This window comes from Thermobia domestica, chromosome 17 (genome assembly GCF_964235325.1).
Source record: "Thermobia domestica chromosome 17, izTheDome1.hap1.1, whole genome shotgun sequence".
NCBI classification, from domain to species: Eukaryota; Metazoa; Arthropoda; class Insecta; order Zygentoma; family Lepismatidae; genus Thermobia; species Thermobia domestica.
The window spans coordinates 181,985,530-182,003,710 of record NC_137470.1 but is presented as its reverse complement, the minus strand read 5'-3'; the positions used below and the strand labels follow the sequence as shown (position 1 = coordinate 182,003,710).

The 18,181-nt window shown below is 34.4% G+C and overlaps 1 protein-coding gene across 1 annotated transcript in view; it reads right to left on the bottom strand.

Moving 5' to 3' along the window:
* LOC145674263 (putative serine protease K12H4.7) overlaps window positions 1-18,181 on the bottom strand; it is a 166,821-nt gene that overhangs the window by 41,852 nt on the left and 106,788 nt on the right. The window contains exons 5-6 of the mRNA XM_081744098.1: window positions 12,940-13,075; window positions 6,305-6,505 (exon numbers count right to left, since the gene is read on the bottom strand). Coding sequence (XP_081600224.1) covers window positions 6,305-6,505; window positions 12,940-13,075 — 337 coding nt within the window. The remainder of the gene's footprint in view (window positions 1-6,304; window positions 6,506-12,939; window positions 13,076-18,181) is intronic.

Genomic DNA, 18,181 nt, shown 5'->3' with positions numbered 1-18,181 from the left:
GCGTATCGTGAGACACTGGAAAATTCAGTCCTTGCTCTCAGGAGACCATGGAAAAAAAGGCGATTTTTCAGCTACCGGGTGTCAGGTGCCTCCCACCTACTAACGACCTTAAAAATTTCGTTACTGGATTATCTCTCTCTCTCTCTCTCTCTCTCTCTCTGTGTGTGTGTGTGTGTGTGTGTGTGCGTTATTTACGATATTTTTTTTTCAATCTTGAGCCCTCTATTTGATAGAACATCAAAAACTATCTGAGAAAGTGATTATTTTTTTCGCGTCACTCTTACTGTTCCGAAGATATATATATATATTAAAAAACTTCGGATTTCTGGAGATTTAGGGACCCATAGTCATAGGGAGATTATATATTGCATTTTTCTTAACTTTGAGCCCTCCATTTCGAGCAAGTGTTTTCGTAAAACAATGTATCGCAGAAAGTTTTAACATGTTTCTTCCTTCTTATAAACAGTTTCTCATCACTCCCAATTACCCAGTTCCAGAAGTCTTGTGGCTCGTTGATGTGCTTGTTTGCGAACTCGGCACAGCTGATCCCTAGGCCCTCAAATAATCGTTCAAATCACTCATGATTCTTTTCAATCCTCGCTGATAGCCCATAAAGATTAGGTTGGTATAAAATTGTCACAAAATACGAAGTTAGTGTTCTATTATCCACTAAAATAAGGGTTTATGATCTAAAAATAGATGTGATTTAGTGCTAAGTTTGTTCTAATGTAAGGGTTTAGGGTAAAAAATGAAATACATAAGGTACACAAAAACTAGTGTTGTTCAAATCTTATTGTTTTGTTCGAAGATGGACTAAAATAGTATTAGTGAACAACACCCACTGGTGGAGAAAAAAATGAATTATCAGGGAAAATTTAGAAGTGTTGTGATTGACTTTTTCGACTTTTTAACGATGAACATTGGATCAAGTAAACACATAGTAGACTGAAAACACACACAACGCAATTTTCCTATCGGTTAGCCCTGGAAAGCTACAATCATGTCAAATTTCATTCTAATCCTGCCGAAAGTGCCTAAAAGTTTCGGTGTGTAGAAGACATTCCATACAAATGCCATGAGAAAGATTTTCCAGTTCCCCATAAAGACATTCTACGGTTGGATTTTTTTTATTTCTGATGATTCACTTAGGTAACGCTAACGTAAGCGTAGAAGCATACCGAATTTCAAATTTTTATTCCAATTCTAAGTAACTAAAACATGAGATTATTAGTCCAAACAGGTCCATTTAAATAACATGGATAACATGGGGAAAGTCTTCATCCCCTGTTTAGACCCTCTAAAAATTAAAAATATACACTTTTGGCAATTTTCCTATGGGTTTGTCCCGAAAACCTACAATCATGTCAAATTTAATGATTGCAGCAATAGAGGAAGTGCTGAATAATTTGCTGGTGTAAAAGATGTCCCATATAAGTAGCATGGGAAAGATTTTTCAGTTCCCTACAAAACCACTCTAAAGTTGGATTCTTTTAAATTTTTACTGATTTACTTAGGTAGTGCTAGCAAAATCGTACAAGCACACCGGATTTTATATTTTTATTGCAGTTCTAAATACCTAAGACATGAGATTTTATGTCAAAAAAGGTCCATTAGAATAACATGGGGAAATTCTTCATCCCCTGTTTAGAACCCCTAAAAATTAAAAATATTCACTTTTGGCTATTTTCCACTGGGTTTGTCCCGAAAACCTACAATCATGCCAAATTTAATCATTGTAGCCCTACAGGAAGTGCTCAATAATTTATGTCTCCTCATGCAGTTTTATATATACGCGTACGTAGTTAAAATAAGATTTCCAAGAAGTTATGAAAAATGCTATTTTTTTTTAAAAAAAAAAATTAAAATCATAAATAAAAGTATTCAATGCAAAGCAATAGTTTAACCTGGGATATTGGGGAAATATTTACGTATAGTGTTTTGTGAACTGTCGAATCACCACATTTGAAGATGTCTTTAATCATGAATTCATTTTTTTGTGTGTGCGTGTAAATATTGAGTTTTTTTTTTAAGACGAAATTTTATAAACTCCAGTTAAAATTTAACTTGGTGATAGTGTTACATTATCGAAAGTAAACTTAAATACCAGCATACGTTGCTTTACTGTCTTTTGATAACAATTCAATATGAAACCACGGAAATTAATCAGAATCTTTTCTATTATAGAATGGTCTTTGATGCGGTATCTAAGTAAATTAATACTAAACCGCTCGGATAGAACGTTTTATGGTGTTTTCTCAGGTTAAATATATATTTAAAGATTTGAATTTCAACTAAACAAATATAACAAATTTTATTAATAAGCCAAAATCGGAAACAAATATAAAAATAACTTCTCAAAAAGGAATTATTTAAATCGAATACATGTAAACTAAATGTCAAGTAATTTCGACTATCCGCGATCTGCACAAAATAACAATTTAAGAAAAAGTTTACTAACGAGCATGTTATCTGAATATACAAATTAAGTTCCAAATCAATGTTCTTTTTCAGTCGGCATGCCAAATATAGAAAAATACATACATACCAAAAGTCTTCTTGTACTGACATCTAATTGTCCAATTCAAAGAAACTTTCCTTATGTCAAACTGGTATACTCCCTTTCTTTTTATATTTTCACTTTTCACACAACTAAACATTGAAGCAATTTACACATAACTAATATAAATTTCTATTCACTTTTAGAGGTTCACTGTAAGCCAAAAATAAGCCTAAACTAGCAAATAACATGCTTGTACACGATAAATTATGCCTACAAAAGAAAAGTAGGTGTATCGTTGCTTACCCTGTCATCATAAGTGAAGAGGGGAGGTTAGCTGCACAACCACGAAAACTCGTAGAGGGCACCACCTTCCACAAACAGTCATGAGACAAGATAGCCAACTCGTAAGCTTCTAGGATAGTTACCTATCTCAGAGGCTCACTTCTGTTGGAGCTTCTTTACTTTCTTTTTTTTCTGAACAAATAAATTTAATCACACAACAAAATATCTCGGGGGGCGCACAAACTATTCCTGAACACTTCACTGAAAAATTTATTTGTTCACTAATCTCTTCCACTAGATCTTCTTCGTCACCACTAAGTTCAGATTCTTGGACAGTTCCAATCTGTATTCCATATGTATTCTAAGGTCCCTTTTTACGTAGAAATACAAGGCTGTTCATTTGAAGAAAGTCCTCCATCCAAAAAATCTAGATGACAACATTTAGAAGGTGGTACCACTTCCTCCTAAATCTGGATCGAAAAGTCTCTCATCATTGTTTGGCGACACCCCAGGTTACAAAAGCTGTGAAATAATAAACACAAAACAGTATCTTTCTTATATAAACATTTCCTTAAATCTATGAAGATGTACATCTGACAATTTTACCTTGAAATATTTCTAAATATGGCATGCCTTTTTTTTTCAACTTCTACAATATTTACAAGAATTCTAATATAAACTAAAGTAATGATTACATTTTTAGCTGCTATTACTATTTGATATTGCTGCTGCATTGGCATTTACAGAGTTTCTTCTTTCATAATATTTCTTAAGGAAATTTACATGTCTCTTAACATTGACATCTGGATTTTCTACTAACCTAGCCCAGACTGTGTTTTTTGTCGGTAAATCCAGGATTTCATATGGGCCTTTATAGATTTTATCTAGCTTGGGATTGTATTTCTTTAACAACGATGCTTTTGTTATATTCTTAATAAGTACCTTCTCTCCTACTGCAAACTCAGCAGGGATTCTTTTTCTTTTATAGTTTTGTTCTTTCCTTTTCCATGACTTGCTGATGTTATCTGATATTATTTCTAACATTTGCTCTTTGTTATTACCATTTTCAAAAAGATTTACATTTAAAGACCATTTACAATCTAATGGACCAAAAAGTTTTCTCCCAAAATAAACTTCTGCTGGAGAAACCCCAAGTTCGCTTATAATACTAGAATTTAAAGTGAATTGAATTTTGTCGAGAAGTTTTGACCAACTACTTTGATTATTATTTACGTAACAACGTAAAATTTGTTTGACTGTTGCATTCACTTTTTCCACTAGATTAGGTGAAGGATTATAAGGACTAGTGGTAATATGTTTTATACCTTGGCTAAATAAGTACGTTTCAAAGGCATCGCTTACGAAATAGGAAGCTCGATCCGATACTAAATTATTTATCCACCCATAATGACACAAGATTTTCTCTAATTTACTTATTATTACTCTGGAATTTAACTGACGTAAAGGTTCTAGAAATGAATATCTACTTGCACTATCTGTAAGTATTAGAATATACTTAAAAACAGAACTACTAGGAAGAGGTCCTTGTACGTCAATATAAAAAGTATGGTTAGGCATAGTAACAGTTTTAGAATAATAAGTTCCTACCATTTTCGTATTTTTTGGTTTGTTTTCTTGGCAAGTTTTACAGCTCTGCACGTAATCTCTAATATCTTTAAACATTCCCGACCATGTAAATTTTCCTGCTATTCGCCCTATTGTTCTTTTTATCCCTTGATGAGATCCTGATCCTAGAAAATCATGATGGTAATGCAAAATAGTGTTAATCATATTTTTCGGAACGACTGCTCTGTAACCTTTGTTTATTTTTCCTTTCGTTTCTTTAATTAATACACTATCTTTGATTAAATAATTTGGTACTGTTTTACCTTCCTCTATTTGTGAAATTATGCCTTTCAATTCAGGATCTTGGCGCTGTAATTCCTGTAAAGAGATGTTTAAAGAAGGAAGCTTCCAAAAATTAATAAATGAAAGAGTTACTGTTTTTCCTTTATATTCTGAAATTTCTTCTATTTCAGGGGATGGAGAATGAAAATAGGTAGTATCGTATAATCTACTGATAAAATCTGCTTGGCTATTGTGGGATCCCTTTAAATGCACTATATCGAACTGAAATCGACTGATTTTTTCTATAAGAGTACCATACTTCCTCTGTCTACCATGATTTTTTAATATCCAGCTTAAAGCTTTTGAATCTGTAAAGATTGTGAACTTTCTATGTAAATAAGGCTCAAATTTTGAGAGTGCTAAAGCTAATGATTTTAATTCTAATTCAAACACATTCTTACTCCAGTCTGTTTCTGGTACAACTTTAGAATAAAAATAAACTGGTCTAAGGTTCCCATTTTCGTCATATTGACTTAAAATACCGCTATAGTTTTTTGTGCTGGCATCTACATGAATTGCAAAAGGTGAATCAAAATCCGGTACTTTCAAAATTACATGTCTTTCTATTTCTTCTTTAATTTTATCTAAAATCTGATTTTCTGCTTCACTCCACTTGAATGGTGATTTTTTCGGATCTTAATTTATGTAAAGGTCCAAGTAATTCTGAATAATTAGGTAGATATCGCAAGTAATATCCTAAAAATCCTATAAGTTTATGTAAACCACGCTTGTTCTTCGGTGCAGGTAAATTTCTTAACACCCTTACTCTGTTTTCATCTATACACATGTTACCATCACTAAATTCGTAACCCATGATTTTACCTTTTTCTTACACAGTTTACTTTTCTTGGGAGAAACAGTTATTCCCCATTCTCTACATCTTTCTAAGAATTTTTCTAAAGTTCTTTTATGTGACTCTATATCTGGACTGTGTATAATAAAGTCGTCCCATAAAATATCTAACTGGTCGCCCAATAGATCTTTAAACATGTTATTAAACAGATTTGCTAATACAAAGGGTGAAACACAAAGACCCATAGGAAGTCTTCGAAAAGCTAGAAATCTATTAGGAGTAGCAAAAGCAGTATACAATTTAGATTTTTCATCTAACAGGCACTGGTAAAAAGCGGATTTCCCGTCCAGAACACTAAATATACGATGTTTACCTATGTTTCCTATGATACTTTCACAATTAGGGGCTGGAAAAGACTGCATAATTACTTTTTCATTCACAGAAGAGTAGTTGACTACTAGCCTCTTACTATTATCACGATTATTAACTAGAAAGCAAGGGGATATGAAGGGTTAACTCCTAATCTCTTCTACAACTCCTTGTTTGATTAATTCGTCTACGTAATTATTCATTTCTTTCATCTTGTGTTTAGGTAAAGCATAAGGCTGCTGTATGCTAGGTTTATCGTCTTTTAACAAAATTTCATACTTAAAATTTTTGATTGTACCTAATTGATCTGAAATGACATCTTTATATTTCGTTAAGATCTCTTTGACATAATCACATAAACTTTCATCAAAAATATCAGTTTGAATATCGTTATTACCTTGGGTTTCATTCATGACTTCATCCAACTCATTGTCATGAATTGTGTGGTATACTGGATTGAACACGGGCTGTCCTGCAGCAGGGGAAAATCGGTAGCCTCCTTTTTTCGCTCTCCTATGCCACCTTTCCTCGCCTGTGGACACTGGAGATTAGATCGACTGGTAGATGGTTGTTGATTCAAAAGTCCAAGGTTGTTTTTCCTCTCCCCAGCAATGCCTAGTGCGCCTGTCGACATGGCTGTTGGATTGGCAACCCTGGAACGAGAATTCCGAAACGAGTAGTTTTCCGTTGTTGAAACATTGTTTACTTCCAGTTTAAAGTTCACAGTAATACCATCCTTACCCAGTAATAATTTTTGTTGTTTATACTGAATACATGCTTCTTGATTTTGTAAAAATTGTCCTCCAATTAATAACGAAATGTCTGGAGTGTCTATCACAAGAAACCAGTCTGTAAATTTCTTATTATTAATAAAGAAATGAATTTCCACTGCTTCTTTAACTTGTAATAGGTTCTTGACTCATGGAAGTAACTACATGATTTACTGTCTTTCTTTTGGGGGTACACTTTAACTTTATCTGTTCAAGTAATGTTTTACCGATATAGTTTGTACTACTGCCCGTATCTATGTAACATCGCACAGGAATGTGACACACGGAAACCATAATTTGAACCATATAATCTTGCCTTTTGTCCGAAATATTGTAGCATTTTCTTTTTTCTACCAAATTTTCTTTTCTTTTTTCTTTTTTCAAACCACACTGACGCCAAAAATGATTTCTCATTCCACAAGAATAACACTGTCTATTTTGACTCTGATTTACTCTAATATTAGGTACATTTAAACCACTAGATACTTGTGACTGCAAGGTAGCATTAGCATAATCTACATTATACTTCCGGTTAGAATCGTACGTTTCAGCAAAGGACAATAATACATGTTTTTGATTGGGAGTTGAAGTTAACAGAAATATGTTACGAATCTCAGGAGTGATAAGATTTATATCATGTTACAAAATTCTACGTCACCCATATACATGTTAAATATTTCTGAAATATTTTTCTTTTTCTAGAATAAATTCCTTAAATGTTTCCTCTGGACGCATTACTCTATATAGCTTTCCCCTTATAATTTCTGTTTTGATAATACTGCTTACATATTTTTCTACGATTCTATTACGCACTATAGCCCAATTAGCGTTTTCATTTATGAACTGTTGGAAATCTAGAAATAATGGACCTGTAATTCTACCTAATAAAAGCACTAACTAATATGATATCTGAAGGTGCTACATTCTGTTTTATCAAACTGTTAGCCTGCATTAAGAAATGACAGATCTGGTAGCCATCTACGGAATTTAATATGGGTATATTATTAACCAAACTTTCTACTGCTTTAAATGCACTTAGATTTTTAAATTTACTGAAATCGCATCTGATACCTGTATTCTGTCCTATATTAGGAGCATGACTTATGGTGTCGTGAGGGATTGTAGTTCCCGCAAAAAAAAAAATCAGATCCTCAACGGGTCGCATCTGACTACTTCTGCCCGGTTCTACATGCCCAGACGAACACAAATTTCCCACATTAGCATTATAACCACTGCTATTTAAATGGGAATTTTCTTGAGAGGGGTTAGGAATATAATTCCCCCTATTAAATTGGTTATAATTATCATATGCCTCTGCAGCGTACATGAAATTCATATTGATCTATATATAGTTTAACGTGTTTCTCTGTTACAAATCTAAACTTCAATTTACAGGTTGAATTTGGCAGGTTACAAATTTTTCTAATTGGTTTTACAGTCCAAACAAATATAATTTTTCTCTTGAGCATAAAGCTCTGGCCTAATGAGAAACACCTGACTTATGATGACAGGGTATTTTTGTCTTGATGCGGTATCTAAGTAAATTGATACTAAACCGCTCGGATAGAACGTTTTATGGTGTTTTCTCAGGTTAAATATATATTTAAAGATTTGAATTTCAACTAAACAAATATAACAAATTTTATTAATAAGCCAAAATTGGAAACAAATATAAAAATAACTTCTCAAAAAGGAATTATTTAAATCGAATACATGTAAACTAAATGTCAAGTAATTTCGACTATCCGCGATCTGCACAAAATAACAATTTAAGAAAAAGTTTACTAACGAGCATGTTATCTGAATATACAAATTAAGTTCCAAATCAATGTTCTTTTTTCAGTCGGCATGCCAAATATAGAAAAATACATACATACCAAAAGTCTTCTTGTACTGACATCTAATTGTCCAATTCAAAGAAACTTTCCTTATGTCAAACTGGTATACTCCCTTTCTTTTTATATTTTCACTTTTCACACAACTAAACATTGAAGCAATTTACACATAACTAATATAAATTTCTATTCACTTTTAGAGGTTCACTGTATACCAAAAATAAGCCTAAACTAGCAAATAACATGCTTGTACACGATAAATTATGCCTACAAAAGAAAAGTAGGTGTATCGTTGCTTACCCTGTCATCATAAGTGAAGAGGGGAGGTTAGCTGCACAACCACGAAAACTCGTAGAGGGCACCACCTTCCACAAACAGTCATGAGACAAGATAGCCAACTCGTAAGCTTCTAGGATAGTTACCTATCTCAGAGGCTCACTTCTGTTGGAGCTTCTTTACTTTCTTTTTTTTTCTGAACAAATAAATTTAATCACACAACATCTCGACTTTTTCCTGAATCATTACAGCTTATTATATAAGTTCTTTCATCTCAGGTGCTTAGGTATTAATAACCTTTCATCCCGCCCTCAGTGTGGATAGAGTGTGACGTTACAGTTAAGTGTTTTTCAAAGTTTTGATAATACTAATCTTTATTAGCAAAAAGTCACAGTGAAGTGAGTGCACACGAATGGAAAGCATGAAACTGGACTGAGGCTGTTACTTGGAACAAGCGAACATACGTAAGAGTCAACCACTGAGCTCCCATCAAATCGCGCAAATGAAAAGAGCTCGTGGCATCATGTGCCCAAGAATAGTATGGAGTTGAGCAGATTCCTATTCTATTATTGCGTCACGAAACACTATTTCTATTTCTTTGTTCACGAACCTTGCTCACGGTCAATATGATATAATTCAACAAAATGTAACAAGGAACGGAAACAATAGAGCTTTTTCCGTGCAATAACGCTTGAAGAGAAAGATAAGCTAATGTCTAGTTAAAAAGATAATGGAAGTTTGGATGAAAAGCAACAAAACAATGAAGTGTTTTTTATGCAGAAGTAGCAACACTGGGTGATAATCCAAGAGATGGCAGTGTTAGGGAGTGCTGAATATGCGAATCACAGGGTGCAACTTATACCTGTTGGTGAAAATGTTATCTTTGCAAATGTTGAAGAATTTGACCCTTGTTTGGACACCGTCTGCTCAGAAGGAGTTCAAGGTGGATGAATGCTCAACCTCAGGCTATGTCCTCTAAGTGACAACGGATGAGAACAAGTCAATATAATTTTAACTTACTTTCCGCCCGAACATAATTTAACTTAGTGGGCATAAAAGCCCTCAAATACAAGCAATTTAACAATTAAATAAGATTCGTTGGCTATTAATTGTAAATATATCTTGAAATTACTAGTGATCCATTTAACAAATTCTATCATAGCAACAAGCTTACCTTTATTGATACAAAGCTGCTGATATAATTAATTAACTTCTGTTTCTTGTATTATTTAATTACAACATCAACATGAAAGCTGTTATTCATTTTTGTAAATTACATATTTTATAAATAATTAAATGTGAACACTCACCTTCAGCAAATAAGTGGTACAACATAAACTCTTCAAATAACGAGGATTTACAACCTTATAATATGAAACCACACTGACAATACTTTTAAATGTAATTATACTTCCCACTTCTTCTAAAGGTAGAAATACTTCACACTCCATTCACTGTTTAAACTTGAAAACATTATCAGTTTCTTGTAACTAATCGGTGCAATATGCATTCCTATTTTTACGCACTCATATATTTCCGATATACTCGGTTGTATTCTAAGCGATACATCCGCTCCTAATATGCCACTCTGAATGACTTCCAAAACATCCATAGGTAGCTAGTGAAACCATAGTTCATCATTTTCCAGATACAGCGTTAATAAACAAAAGCAGAACTGGCTGCAGACGAACTTTATATATATATATATATATATATATATATATATATATATATATATATAGGGTGGTCCAACTACAATGCACGATGTTAATTATGTGTCACACCGTAACGTCAAGGTTTTTGCCCAACTTAATCTGACATTTCTTTGCTTCAGTGTTTGGCAAATTCAACCATGGAGAGGTACACAATTGAGCAACGCGTGAAGATTATTGAAGCCTTTTACGAAAATGGACGTTCAAATCAAAATGCATTTCGTGCACTTCGTGATGTTTTTGGTCAGCATCATCTACCAAATGTGTCAACAATCGGGAGAATTGTGCGCAAATTTCAGAAAACAGGGTCTGTAGGAAATGTGAAGACAGCTGTGCATGATCGCCAAGTTCGTTCTGCGGAAAACATTGCTGCTGTTCGCGATAGTGTGGCAGAAGAACCGTCAACCTCGACTCGTTGAACATCTAACAATTGAACCTCTCACGAACATCACTGATGTGAATTTTGAAGAAAGATTTGAATTTACAAGCTTACATGGTTCAATTGACTCAAGAGCTGAAGCCTACTGATCATTTTCAGCGTCGTCAATACGCCGAATGGTTGGTTGAACAGACACAAGTGAATGGTGACTTCACAAAGAAAATCATCTTCAGCGACGAGGCACACTTTCACCTCAGTGGATTCGTTAACAAGCAGAATTGCCGCATTTGGGCAAATGAGAATCCACGAGTGATTGTTGAAAATCCGATGTATCCACAAAGAGTGACTCTTTGGTGCGGGTTATAGGCTGGCGGCATCATCGGACCGTACTTTTTTGAAAATGAGGTCGGCCAAGCAGTTACCGTGCCTGGTGTTCGCTATCGAGAGATGATAACGGACTTTTTGTGGCCAGAAATTGAGGATATGGACCTGGACGATATGTGGTTCCAACAGGATGGTGCCACGTGCCACACAGCCAACGACACATTGGCTCTTTTGCGCGAAAAATTCAATGGCCGTGTAGTTTCACGTGGTGGCAATGTTAACTGGCCGCCACGCTCATGTGATTTGACACCATTGGACTTTTTCCTGTGGAGATATTTAAAAGAAAAAGTGTACGTCAATAAGCCAAGAACAATTCAAGAGCTAAAGATTGCAATAATTCGGCACATTAATGATATTGAACCTCAATTATGTCTCAGAGTCATTGAAAATATGGACCATCGGATAGAAGTCTGCCACCGAAGCCGTGGCGAGCATTTGGCCGATATTTTGTTTCACACATAATTGCTATAGATTCTTCTATCATAATAAAATATATTGAGATTATTCTCTGAAAACTTTGCGTTTTATTTACAATTAACATCGTGCATTGTAGTTGGACCACCCTTTATATATATATATATATATATATATATATATATATATATGTGTGTGTGTGTGTGTGTGTGTGTGTGTGTGTGTGTGTGTGTGTGTAAGAACAACAATACAGTACAAGTAGTCAGGGAAGAATATGCACTTGTTTTTGAACACAAACATCACCCTGTGACACACACGTGCCGCGAAGGTGAACGCAGTAGGCGCTAGACAATCGTGAGGTCAATTTAATCCATTGGTTGTAAACTAACTCTTTTAAAATATTCATTTAAGATGCATCCTACTACTAAGAGAGTAACATGCCATCATCATACAAAGTATGTTAACAATACTATTAAACATGTTTACCATAAATGTTTTGCCTGCTTCAATGTGATTCCTAGTTACTAGATAATGAAAAGCTATTCACTACTGCATGGCTTTTCTGCGAAAACATCGAAGCCTAGAAATTTGCTTTATAATACTAACATATGAATTATAAGCTACATGCCTCACTGTACTATGAATATGTCATACTGATTGCAAAATGATTACTTCATCTTGTACAGCCTCATTTTTGAAATATGTGTTATCATTAGCCTTATCATTCATTTGAAATTAGCCCAGAGAACTCGGGTGAAACCTATGCGAGGGATTAACTAACGAATGGAATTTTCGGGTTAGATCATGAAAAGCCGGAATATTTCGCCCTGTTTGCCAAGTGGTTGACTTCAAAAGATATCTTGTGTGGCCTTCTATGAGAAAAAAGCAAGAGTAATAATGTATTCCTCGAAAAATTATTTTCATGAGAGAAACACATTTTTAATCAGAAAATAATAATTAGCAAATAATTAAGGCAACTGTAAAATAAATTTAAAGTAAATGGAATTATTAAAACACACTTTGGAATTTAAGGTTAGCCTTCTTTTATATGGAAATGCCCGGGGCTAGGGTCCAGGAGTTATGGTAAGTTTAGTTATTACACTTCACGCTAATAACGCATGTATGTTGCTTTAGCTATTATGAGTTACGAGAATGCTGAATGACGTTCTTCTATATAAACATAATTTAAACAATATTGCCGGAGTACGATAGAGGAGATAAGTACTTGAAAGTATACATTGACTTCTGCAGAATAATACTGTACTAGTAATTGCTAAACAGAAACACATGCATCCAAATACAAAACTATTTCAATACCTGAATAGCTCTTGCACCTTCTTCCTTCCTGTTTCATCTTGTAGCAAGACATCAATTTTCTTCGTAGCATTTGCTATAGCTGTTACACATAATTTGTTGTGACTTGCCAAAGAGTCTCGAATGACGCCTAAATATTCTGAAACAAACATTTAGAATGTGTAACGTTTAGAATTACTTCTCCATGGAAAAATAATATTATCGTGAGTTTGATTTGTTTTCAATCAATGATTCAATGATTTTGCTGTTTTGTTACTTCTTTACTGTTTGTTAAGTCAAGACAACCAAATGAACTGTACACATTTTCGAGCAGTCTATGATCACGAAAGAACTAGCAAACCAAAAGAAACAAGTGCATCGAATTTAGTAGCTTAATCATCCGTCAGATTTGAATAACATAGATAGTTGTTGGAACAAGCAAATATAACATACGGTAAAGTTTCAGCCTAAAAAGGAGATTTATTTGATTTTTTTGTGCAGTTCAACTTGTATTTTATATACACTCTTTATCACATAAGTTTGTCACTTATCTCTCGTGAAATTGCATATCTGTAAGTCTTACTGTAATAGAAACGTTGAAATTGTTCATATCGCGCTTCATTTAAAATTAAACCCGTTTATAATTACCTTGTGTTTCTTCTGGTCTACATATGAGGAAAATCCACTTTCAACTTTCCCATTACGGTAAGCTTTTAGTCGTGTTTAACCTGTGTCTCATGTATGTAATGTAGCACATACACTACACAAAAAAACGCATACAAACTACTTTGAAGTTTCACTTTCTAGTGATTTTAAATGTGCTTAACACCGACAAGGATAAGGAATTGCAGTAGGATATAAAAAGTTCAATTACAACCTCACAAAATTCAGAGGATGATTAAAATATTCAAATATATGGATAATTATTGTTAATTAAGCTAACTTGTACCTCAAAATATGTATTGCTATATTGAATATATATATTGATCTTTCTGCTTTTTCCATTCTGTTACACTAAACTTTGATTAGTAATTTCCTTATAGTTTTAAATATTTTAAGTTTGGAACAACAATGCCAAGCAGAAATGTCATTAGCCGAGTATTCTATATTTAACAATCACTACGGTCTAGTAAGATTAAATGCTCAGTTACAATGATGAACACTGATGTCCAAAATTATTGTCGCATGTCTATAACGATATTCTTGTAAGAATATTATTTGATAATGATTTTGCAGAGTACTATTAATACAGATACTTTGTGTATAATCGGGAAATGTATATTTGTGGTAAATTTCATAGGAAATGAATTATAAATACGAAAATAAGAATGAGTAAAACAAAATGTTTCTAATTGGACAAGAAAGTTTAATTTTCGTTTTATTGTTCGTATTTACTGCTCTTTTGACATGAAATTTGCCACATACATATCTTTGCTGATTGTGTGCATACCAACATTGTAAGAAATACTGGGCGAATTCGTTATCAAATTATATTCTTACAACAACATATTTATAGATATGCGACAATAATTTTGGACATGAGTGTACATTGCAGTCATTATTTTTTTTTTACCTAGTCATCCCATCAAACTTTAATGTTGCCCTCTGTTCTTTATATTTGTACAATGCTCTCTCTTTGATGAAAAACACGCAATAATTGAACATTTTTTTTTGAATATACACGAGGTGTGTCCAAAAGCATGTAATTTTTTTCAAGCGTAAAGGAATGCAGCGCGGGGGGCTTTTTTCAGTGTATATGTAAAGGGGGCATTCATGCGTAGTCGCGAATTACTCCCACCCTCATAAAGTGTCATTGAATTTCTCCCACCATTCTATATAAGGGTACTTCAAAAGCACGATCATTGGATTTTTAAAATATTTCGTAGCAACGCAGCGGCTGCCGCCATTTTGTGTTTTCTCGATTTTAGGAGCTTACGTTGTTTTGAATTCCTCAGCATGTATTTGTGCTATCGAAATGTAAATTGCTGGACGTCTCCAATTTCTGCAGACTAAAACTTTGTCCTCAACAATTTTGGCTAAAACCACTTGAAAGGGGTGAAATCAGGATCTACAGTAGCAACATTTTTGGACATTGAAGACATGTTTGGGAAGAGGAAACTACTGACGTATAGGTCTGAATTTGTGTGTACATGTAGTCCGGGCTCAAAAGTTTATACACAAAAGTTTGCAAACATGTAGCTTCTCTCAAAGACCTGAAAAAAAATTCGTAAAATTGCTTAATTATGCCAATTTGGCATTTTTCACTATACAATATCTTCAATAGGCCTGGATAAAAAAAATCTGAAATTTTCTGAATATTTACTCTTTGAATACGCGACAAAACGTACCACTTACCCTGAGGGCTGCTTGTGAAGGGTTTTCTAAAAACACTTTAAATAATGACAAGCGACAAAACGTACCACTTGCCTGGAGGGCTACTTGCGAAGAGTCTTCCAATCCGCCATCAAATAATGACAGGCGACAAAACGTACCACTTGATAGGACAGCATATATATATATATATATATATATATTATATATATATATATATATATATATCGGCCAGAATAAGGTTAAAAGTTGAACAGATTGGTGGTGAGAAAAGTACCGATGCAAGACCAAGACTACGACTAAGGCTAAGACTAAGATCATGCCTGCAAGATTCTCGCCAGACCTAGACTAGCAAGAATCTTGCATATGCAATATTTGAATATTTGCTGATTTAAATCACACTTTATCCAGGCTTATCTAGGCATTATTAGAGGGGCGCGGGCGCTTTCTCCCACAAGGGCTACCAGCATCTCAATGTCACAAATCAAGCTGCACAATTTTCTTTCTACAGTAAGTCAATAGTATTAACAATTGACAATTAAAACCTGATATTCTTTCATCAGTATATTATTCTGAATTGTTCAAAATATTATATGAACTTCAAGGAGAACGTATACTATATTACAAACTTAGCAGATGTTTTAGTGTACTAGTTTTTGATGCTACTGTATCTATCACTTTTGCATTCGAAATATTTTTTAATAAATCTTTTTCAATAGACATCAACATAAATGTTTTCAAATGTTCCTGAGACATGGTACTCGTTAGCCTATTTTTAATGTATTTCAGTTTATTTCAGTTTTGAAAAATTTCTTTCACATGTTACCTGAGTTACGGGAAAGTAAAAAAAAATTGTATGCTGGAAACCTGGATAAGTATTACTGCAAAATGTACAATTCTGCAAAATTAAAAAGCAGCACATTGGACAATTTTTCAACACGTTTTGTATTCGCTTTCCTTGTAAACAAATGCATTTTCTCCTAATTCTGAATCACTTGCACCATCAGCACAGTCATTTTTTCTCGGTGGTGCTCGTCATCAAGACTGACTTTCAAGGATATCCGCGTCCTTCAAAAGTCCAAGAGAATACATTTATAGTATCCTTGAAAATTTCTTAACTGAAGTTTTTCAGAAAATATGTAAGTTTATCGAAAGGCATGTCTGGAAGTTCTGCTACTTGGTTGAAGTGTCTAGGGTCCAAATAACCCATAAAGTACATTGCTTCTTGAATCTTGAAGAAATACTCAAAACTACCATGTCCAATATTGTGTTGAATGCTTCGATGCAGTATCTGGTCATTGGATGGAAGTAGTTTCATCTTCATATTCACAGGAAAACTCTTTGTCCATCTCTGATGGCGAATTGTCGACAGGTCAATAGAAAAAAAAGAAATCACTTTCAAAGTCTTAAAATTTGTTATTGGTCCATTCTGCAAAGCTTAATGCTGCATTCTTAACGGATTCAAAATCATCTCGGGGCCGCGGTGGCTCAGTGGTAGAGCGTTCACCTCTGGTGCTTGGGGTCCCGGGTTCGATGCCAGCCTCCGCCAAGTGAACTTTGTGGTGGACAAACACCGTGTGCGTGGGTTTTCTCGGGGTTCTCCCGTTTCCTCCCACTTTCTTCATTCCACCATTTCATTCATTTCTCATAATCACCGTCTCCTTTAGCCTAACCGGCAAAACCGTGGGACGTAAAACTCAGAGATTTCATTTCATTTTCAAAATCATCTCTCTACTCTTTCAGTTGGAACAGAGTAGTCTGCACCATCCGATAGGACTACACTAGCTGCATCCTCTATTTGGGATAGTTTGAAAGAGAGGTCGTCACTTGAAATATCTTAAGGAACATTTGTGCTGTCCGAGTTGTTTTGAACTTGAGAAGATCTTTTATATATCCTTTAGGTTTACACCTAGCTTTTGGTTTGATATTTTCTGTAGAAGCAATTTTCTTGATTATTATGGTCAACTCTATATACAAAGCACTTTCTGGGTTCGAAAAATGACCAAACTTTTTTTCTGAAAAACAGTGTTTTTTCTACCATATTGTTTCCGCAATAACTGTAAGACGCCTTTGTTAACATTTGACCTTCCAAATGTCCATTCGCTGATAAGACTCAAGCATAAATATCGCACAGTCATTCAGCAGAACAATGACACAAAATCCATGCAAATTTTTGTCAGATCACATATGACATGATTGAATATATGAGCGTAACACCACACGTGTAACTGAGTTTCTTAGTGGTTAAGCGGTTAGCGTATGTGCCTTTGTCGTGGGAGACCTGGGTTCGATTCCTGGCGGGAGCTCGTGCTTCGGATTTCCCGTAAATCAGTGTCTCGTCTCATATAGCCTCTCTGCTAAAAGGGCCGTTAAACTCAAAATCAACTGAATCACACGTGTAACTGATCATAGTTGAATTGAAAAAATCCGAATATTGTCCTTGCATGTTACTTGAGCCATCGGTTGAATTTCCAATACACTTCTTAATATCAAGGTTCAACTCCTGCAGAATTTCCAGCAGTAAACCGCAAGGACACTGGCCTGTGGTAGATATGCATTTTACAATTACAGCAATGCTTTGTTTAACAACCATTTTAACAACATACCGTAAAACAACAGAGCACTGGCCTGAAACTACTATATCTTGAGTAGTGTCTAATAGAACAGAAAATATTAAAGCTTGAGAGACTTCTTTCGAAATATCTTCTCTGATAAGTGTGTTGATAGCATTCAAAACATAATTCACCGTGTTTAGTAAAAGTTATGCGACCACTATCCTGCTTACTTCCTCGTATATGACTGTTCTCGGTGACCTTATCTAAATTACTTTTAAGAGGAAGATCAAATTTGCTTAAGAAAGGAATAATATCCAAAAAGTTTCCATGATCTATAGCTGTGTCTTTCAGTTTATAGGCTGCTACATTTCCTCTGTAAA